Source organism: Chlorocebus sabaeus, chromosome 21 (genome assembly GCF_047675955.1).
Source record: "Chlorocebus sabaeus isolate Y175 chromosome 21, mChlSab1.0.hap1, whole genome shotgun sequence".
NCBI classification, from domain to species: domain Eukaryota; kingdom Metazoa; phylum Chordata; class Mammalia; order Primates; family Cercopithecidae; genus Chlorocebus; species Chlorocebus sabaeus.
Genome location: NC_132924.1, coordinates 97,102,647 through 97,110,633, shown reverse-complemented (window position 1 = coordinate 97,110,633; position 7,987 = coordinate 97,102,647). Strand labels below are relative to the sequence as shown.

At 43.0% G+C, this 7,987-nt stretch overlaps 1 protein-coding gene across 1 annotated transcript; it reads left to right on the top strand.

Annotated features, from left to right (window-relative positions):
- The first annotated feature begins 709 nt into the window (after positions 1–709).
- On the top strand, positions 710–2,853 carry TMEM229A (transmembrane protein 229A). The gene has a single exon (XM_007982792.3). It carries the CDS (start codon positions 797–799, stop codon positions 1,931–1,933), a length of 1,137 nt encoding a protein of 378 aa, XP_007980983.1. The 5' UTR covers positions 710–796; the 3' UTR covers positions 1,934–2,853.
- The last annotated feature ends 5,134 nt before the right edge of the window (positions 2,854–7,987 follow it).

Below are 7,987 nucleotides of genomic sequence, written 5' to 3'. Positions count from 1 at the left end.
ATTAAGTATACAGCACCATATTTTGGTCTTGAGCCCAGCCTCTGGCCCGTGGCACCCGGCCATTCGTCTCCGCCAGCCAGGCCCTGGCCCTGATTGCCGCGATGCAGGGAATGCCCATCAACTTGCAGTCACACCTGTTAGGTATTTCTCCACTCAGTGCCTCCGCCCAGCAAGCGCCCCACGCACGGCCGGAGCCCCTGTGTTGAGCGGGCGCACGAGGAGGAAGAAGGGCCAGGCCTTACCAAGCAGACCCTGTGGGACTCGGTGCGGCGGGCGGGCGGGCGGGCAGGCGCATGGGGGCGGCCTGCGAAGGCGAGAGAGGTCGAGGCAGGCATTGGCAGGGCGGGGGCAGGGCCGCCGCTGCTCGCGTTACGTTCCCAGAGCCTGCGGCGGAGGCGCGGGGCTGAGCAGCGGAGGGGATGGGGCTTGCACAAGCTTCTGCATTTCCCCTCACAGCCCCGGCGCCGCCTCCCCTGACTGGGCCGCGGTGCCCGTTAGGCCGCGCAGGGTGAGAGCTAGAGCGGGCTCGGGCGGGTGGCACCTCGCCCGGGACTGGAAGGGAGGGCGCAGCGGGGCCACGGCGGGGGGATTCCGCTAGTCGGGCGGCCCGCGCGTCACCTGAGTGCACCAGCCCCCGCTGCCGCGGGACGGCGGCCGGGACGGAGCTCCCTGCGCGCCCCCTGGGGACCGGCAGCGGCCAGGAGGCGGCGCGGGGCTCGGCCGCTCGGCCCTGCAGCTCCGCGCACCCGGCAGCGGCGGCGGTGCAGCCTCGGGCGTTCGGGCAGCCTCCGAGCCCATGGCGGGGAGCGACGTGGACAGCGAGGGCCCCGCACTGAGGGGCGGCGCGGCGCGGCGTCCGGGGGCCCCGGGCGGGCCAGGAAGCGAGGCGGCAGCCGGCTGCCCCGAGCTGCTGTCCACTGCTGAAGCGCCGGCTGAGAGCGCCACGCTGCCCGCCTGGATGCGCCTCTACTTCTACGGGATGCACGGGATCACCCTGGACGTGCTGGTGTCCTCGGCCCGGCGCTTTGCCCGCAGCCCGGACCTCCGGATGCTAGGCTTCTCCTCGCCCTACAGCTGCCTGCTGCACTCGCTCACCCATTTCGCCCTGGAGAAGGTCTACCTGCAGCAGCGGCGCTGTCCCAGCGCCTTCGTCTTCAATTTCCTCCTCTACCCCTCGGCCCACGTGGGTCTGCAGACCCTAGCGGGCCAGGCGCTACTACACAGCCTGGGCGGCGGGGCAGGGGGCGCGGTGGCGCCAGGGGCGCTGGACCTGGCGCTGCAGTACGTACTGGCGCTTTACCACTGCCAAGTGTTCCTGAAGCGCTTCCTGCGCTTGCGGTACGGGCGACAGAGGCGGCGGCAGCAGCAACAGCAACAGCAGCAGCAGCAGCGGAGGGGCGCGCTCCCCGTCGCTCCGGGCGCCAGGGTCCCTACTGCGGCCGGAGCTCGGCGGCGACGACCCCGTGGCCCCAGGGGCGCCGGGGGAGCCCCCAGCCAGGGGCTGCCCGACCTACCCCGCTTTCTTTTCTTCGGAATGCACGGCTTTCTGGATGAGATCTTCTTCACCTTCTTCTTCAACGTACTGGGGCAGGGGGACGGAACAACCAGCGGCCACACGTCGCTCTGGTCCTTCTTTATGTATGGCAGCTGCAGTTTCGTGGTGGAAAAACTCTACTTCCATCTCCACTACAGCCGCGGTTGGGGCACTTGGAAGCGGGTGCCCATCTACGTGATCTTCATCTACGTGTGGGAGCTTTCCTGGGGTCTGGGACTCCGCACATGCGGGGCTTGTTCCTGGGACTATTCTCACTACCCGCTCAATTTCATGGGCCTCATCACCCTGATGTATTTACCTGGCTGGATATTCCTTAGTGTGTACCAGGACCTAATTTCCAACGTGTTGTGGAGGGTGCAGTACGTACCAAGTAACTAAAACCAAAAAAGAAAGAAAAGGAAAAAGTCATTGGATTCCCACGAATGGATGCGATTTATTTTTACACATTTAAAATGAAGTGGGTTTTTTAGTCCTTTAATTTTTATACACTTTATTAAATCTTCCAAAATGTTTTATTCCACCTTTTAGTTTTTCTATTTGAAACCCGTGTATAATATACTTTGAAACATTACTCGAAACATAATTCAAAGTACTTAATTCGCCAATGTTTTAAAACGTTTACAAGCCCAAACAGCAAAACCGTTATACCTTAACATCAGAATGGTGTAGTAGTGTTTACCCATCTGGCCATAGATGAGTGATAGCTACTAATTTTTTTTGCGGGGCGTGGGGGGAGGGAATCTTTAAATCAGAGACCAGTGATTTTTACAAGATTTGGCTAAATTTTCTGATTCAATGATTTGTTTACTTTCTTTTTAATCTAATTTCATTTTAAATCCTTGCCATATTTACCAATGACTGAAGAAACTCAATGTCTTGTACTCTTGAAACTACAGTTAATAGCTCTTAAAGTGCCTCCGTCTAGCACACAAGTGAAAAGAGGCTGAAAAATGCGAAAGCACGTTCTATGAACAGATTTTTAAATGAGATCTTTTCTAGTAACTCAGACAGGTGACACTGTGTTAAGATATTTCATCTCCATCCTGGAAATGATTGCTTTCCAATGTGGGTAAGCCTTAAACACCAGGTGTGTTAACGTTGATCAGATCCTGTGTTATCTATGGCTGTACATTTTTGTTACTGTGCAATAATGTAAAATGTTTACCTTACATAGCCAAGGGCCAAGTGAAATTAAATCACCTTCTACAGTGTTCTAACTCCAAGGACCCTTTTCTACATGGAACTTCAAGGGCAGAAACATTACCTTTGAATAAAATGAACCTGAATGTTCACTTTAATTACATTAAGCCTAATTGTTTCCTGTGAATACAGATATGTTTTCAGCATATTTCTGCCATGGCTCTTTTTCCTTCTGGGCCCAGAGTCCTTGGGCCACGCTTGATGTGGTAATGTGCATTATAAATCAGTCGTAGCTTTGTGGTGACTTACTATTAATGTCTGCAAGCTCTGAAGTTAAATGAGATGATGTAAACCATTTTAAGAAATCATGCCTAATTAATAATGTATTTTGATGTTGTTTGCTGTTTTATTACATTTATAAAAGAGTAGAATTCAATGCAGCTAAGCCAGGGATGATGAATATCCTCTCAGTTTTTATTACAAAGACAATCAGGAAAATTTCATGTATAGAAATGAGTGACTTTCTATTCAAATTATCAGCTAGCCTATGCTGTAAAAAGGGACTTTTTTCTGTTTTTAAAAAATGTTTGCTACAGGAGTAGAAAATAATATGTATTTACATTTGATTAAGTTAGAATAGTTATGAGTGTTATATATTTTAAACCACTATCTGAGGTTGTAAGCTAAATTAGGAGTAATGCTATATAATCAACCTCACCTGTGAAATGGACCATGCAAAACATTATTTTAGCCAAAATACTTTACTCAAAGCTAAATAGAAACTGAAATATAAGCTAACTGTTTGCAGAGAGTTTCACTTAAGAAAAGTTCTCTGTGACACTTGGTCACGGATCAAAGATTTATGAAAACCCTGTATAGAAAAAAGTATAAGCATAGTCACTCAAGTTAGGGAGCTGCTGAACAGAATATTTGTAATTCAAATGTGACACATGAATCCGAGTTAAGTGTGACATCACACCAGCGAATACTTCACCAAATCCGAGATTTCTGAAATACTTGCTAAATGTACACATTTGCACTGTGCCCTTCAAATGCTGCTCTCCAGCCCTTCTTACTCACCTAACAGCATTCTTAGGGTCAGAAATCCATCAAGGAAGTTGGAAAGCATGGTGTTTTGTGTTGCTTTTTAATGTTAATCCTATTTAAAGGAAAAGTCAAGGTTTTCATTCATTCAGTTCACTCAAGAGATAGTTACTGAGCCTCCACTATTTGCTAGGCACTTGCCTTAACTCTGTGGATATAGCTGTGAACCAACACAGACAAAATCTCTGTCCTTGGGATGCTTACGTACTAGTGCTTTGATTTATATAAGATTATACTTATTTGCAATAGGCTACGAGAGGCAATTTTTATGAAGACTGTCATCAGGCTTTCTCTGTGGATATAGCTGTGAACCAACACAGACAAAATCTCTGTCCTTGGGATGCTTACGTACTAGTGCTTTGATTTATATAAGATTATACTTATTTGCAATAGGCTATGAGAGGCAATTTTTATGAAGGCTGTCATCAGGCCTGTTCCTGGAAAATCGATCCCTCTATCTAAAACAAAAACCTGTTAGCAGTCTCTCTGCTAGTTCTACAAAGAGCGAGCTAGTTCTTGTATATTCAGGAAGTGATTAGCCTGTCTATTAACTTAGCACCTTGCTTTAGGGCTTCTCATTCTGTGTTTACTCAGCTTCTTAAATGTGACATTTTGCTGCAACCTTTGATCCTTTAAGGAAAAACCAGAGAAAAGAAGGAACCATCAGATTATTCAATTATGTTACTAGTTAATAATTCAAATACAGAAATGAGACGGTGTTATGATGATGGTTAATATCTAATTAGCGCTTACCACGTACAAGGAACTCTTCTAAGGGGGGTGTGTGTGTGTGTGTCTGTGTGTGTGTAAAGAAATATGTAAATATATATATGTATATATCTTAGGGGAATATATATATTCATATATATCTTAGGGGAATACATATATTCATATATATATATCAAGGGAATAGATATATATTTTATTTGTTTATATATATATCATGCATATCACAATATATATACATATGTGTACATATATTCACTTAAACCTCTAACAGCCCTCCTTTTACAAATGAAGACAAGAAAACTCAAACCCAAATAACTTAAGTAACTGCCCAAGTCATACAGCTACTGATCGTTTAGATTTGAATCCGCATATACTGGACTCCAGGGTCCATTCTTAACATCAATACTGTCATGCCTTGATCTACTGACCACAATGGACCTTCTATGGAGTTCATTTTACAATCCATATTGCTCTTCCCCTCCACTATTATAGATGCAAGAGTAGCTGCATAAAAGCCAGGCAATAGTAGCAAATAGTGGCAAAAAGTGGCAAAAACACTTTCACGCTGCCTTTTTATTCCATGGTATTAAGTAACAAGGGAGCTCATAACAGGATGCATAGCTGACATCAGCCTAGTTCTTATCCCAAGATAATGTATCTTTATATTTCAGTGATGCTCTGAAATACAGTACCTTGCTTGAATTCAGATAATCTTGAGTTTATAAGAATAAGGCCAGGCACAGTGGCTGACATCTGCAATCCCAACACTTTGGGAACCCAAGGCAGGAGAATCACTTGAGACCAAGAGTTCGAGACCAAATGACAACAGAGCAAGCCCTCATCTCTACAAAAAATTAGCAAATGATTTAGCCAGATGTGGTGCCACATGCCTGTAATCCTAGATACTTCAGAGGCTGAGGCAGGAGAATCACTTAAGCCTAAGAGTACAGGACTGCAGTGAGCTATGATCACACCACTGCATTCTAGCCTGGATAGAGCAAGACCCTGTCTCTAAAATCAAAATAATATGCCAAAATGCAAGATACTTCATATCACAAGCTAGGAAAAATATATATAATTATTACTACACATTTAATATAGTACTCAGAATAAATGTCATTGTAAGAGCTAAGCAGCCAAAAATTAAAACTAAATCTTTAGAGATATTTATTCTGAGTTCTAGTAAATACCTCAGAGTCTAAGAATTTATTAATAGAAATACATAAAACAAATGTCATTTATTTTTTTCTCCATGTTTAACTTATGCAATGCTGAAATGTCTTAGTAGAAGCGCTTTAAATTTTAAATCAGTTCTATTTGAGCTCTGAATCTAAAAAGGAATGTAACCTTTTGAGTTTTTCTTGTTAACAGTAAATACAGAAGTTCCTGTATCACACAAGGACTCCAATAAGATCGATCATCCTTTGCAACATTTCCAACATTTTAATGATTCAGTGTACTTAACTATAAATACTTTATTATAAATATTTAATATTTCATGCTTCAGCTCAGCACAACACAGGTTAGAAAAATATAACCTGTCTTTCATTGTTTAAGAAACGTTGGATAATCCTACCCCTTTGAATAAAAAAAAAGTCTACTCTTGAAATAGTCTCCGTTGGCATGATGGACTTAGTTCTGTTTAAAAAAGATGGTGAATGAGAATTTGGATAGACTACTTTGGTTTGTTTCCTACTTCCAAAACACATAAAAAAATCAATATACTTGGAAAGGAAGTTATACTCACAATACAGTTAGAGTGATAAATAAGTAATTGTATTGTAGTATCTTAAAGCATTTTAATAAAATCAATTTTCCTTATATTAAAAGGCATTAAAATCTTTTACCTTTTATGTTAATTTTAAATATACTGTCTTAAACAATAGTAAATGGAGCTAAGCTCCTTTACTGAAGGAAAGTAAGAAGAGAGGATATAGTTCCCACACCCCTGTGCATCAAACACATGCTCAGCTTATAATGAAGTGAAAGATGACAGCAAAAGATGATTCTGTTACATTACCAGGGTATTTTTAGTTTTTTTCCTATTCTTAGGCTTGGTACTGGAGGACCTAACAAAGATAGCAATTGTCTGTGTGGACCTCTATTCACTAGAACTAGCCTCATTCTAATTTTTAACGTTGAGGCCTCAAGCCAGCCACCAGCAGCTCAAATTGTAAATTAACCTGTGATATGGATAGAGAAATTTTTTATTGGAGACTTTTTCTCTTTTAATGTAAAGAAAACATAGAGAATGGTTTCCTTAATTTCTTAATTATCTTTGCAAAAATCGTCAAGCAAATTACCAGACATCTGACAGAGAAACATGGATCCTTAACACGCAGAAATGTTTAATTTTCATCTTACCTCTTAAAAATTCTATAAAATGCAAAAGTCTCGTGAACCAACTTTCCCAACTAAAAAGAAAAATAAATAATATGTCTTTACCATGATTAAGGAAAATCAAATGTTGAAAGAAATTGTGAAAGTTAGTAACATCCAGCCTTCCACCCAAGGCAAGAATTTACACCTCTGAAAGATGGTTTCTCAGCTCAGCTTGTGCTACTCAAGAAAGCATTAATTGTGTTTTTCACACAAAGACTAAATGGGAGGAAAGCTGTTGGCAGCTGGTTGATAAACCCCACTTTCAGTGAAGTAAGAAGGCTTCCAAAGTTTTTCGGAGCTAATATATGCTATTCATCCTGATTACTTATTACAATGAAACTTTTCTTAAGGAACGTTTTTCTCTTCATTAAAAAAACAAAATTAGGCCAAGCGTACCGGCTCATGCCTGTAATTCCAACAATTTGGGAAGCTAAGATGGAAGGATCTCTTGAGACCAGAAGTTTGAGTCCAGCCTGAGCAACATAAAGAGACACAATCTGCACAAAAAAATCAAAAATTAGCGAGGCTTGGTGGCATATGCCTGTAGTTCCAGCTACTCAGGAGGCTTAAGTGGGAGGATTCCTTGAGCACAGAAGGTTAAGGCTACAGTGAGCTATGATGGACTCCAGCCTGGGTGACAGAGCGAGACCCTGTATCAAAAAAAAAAAAAAAAAAAAAAAAAAAAAATCAGTGTTTCATTCTTTTGTCATGATACTTATGATCTCTTTATTTTTTTTATTGTACCTTTTCAAATGATGCTTCATTCATGGAGTCTAAGCAGCAAGTCTTTGAGAGCTTTTAGGGTAATTACATTACTTCAGAAAATAAAAAATACATTGATTGCAGGTTTAGAAGACTAAATTCTAGACACTCTGCTTAAGTCGTTGGAATCTCAACCTGGTTCAAGCCAAGAAAAGCCTTTGGCGAACTGCTCTGGTCAACCTACAGAACATCACCTGGTGAAGTTTCCTGGTAACTTACCCTGGCAGACCTAAACACCTGTACCTAGAAAGAAATTGAGAGGCCATAGGTATCACAGAGACAAGGAGCTAGCCCAAGAAGGGGGAAAGATTCCAT

Bases quoted from the DNA above. Each gene is read 5' to 3' on its own strand.
- TMEM229A (XM_007982792.3), top strand. From the start codon at position 797: ATGGCGGGGAGCGACGTGGACAGCGAGGGCCCCGCACTGAGGGGCGGC.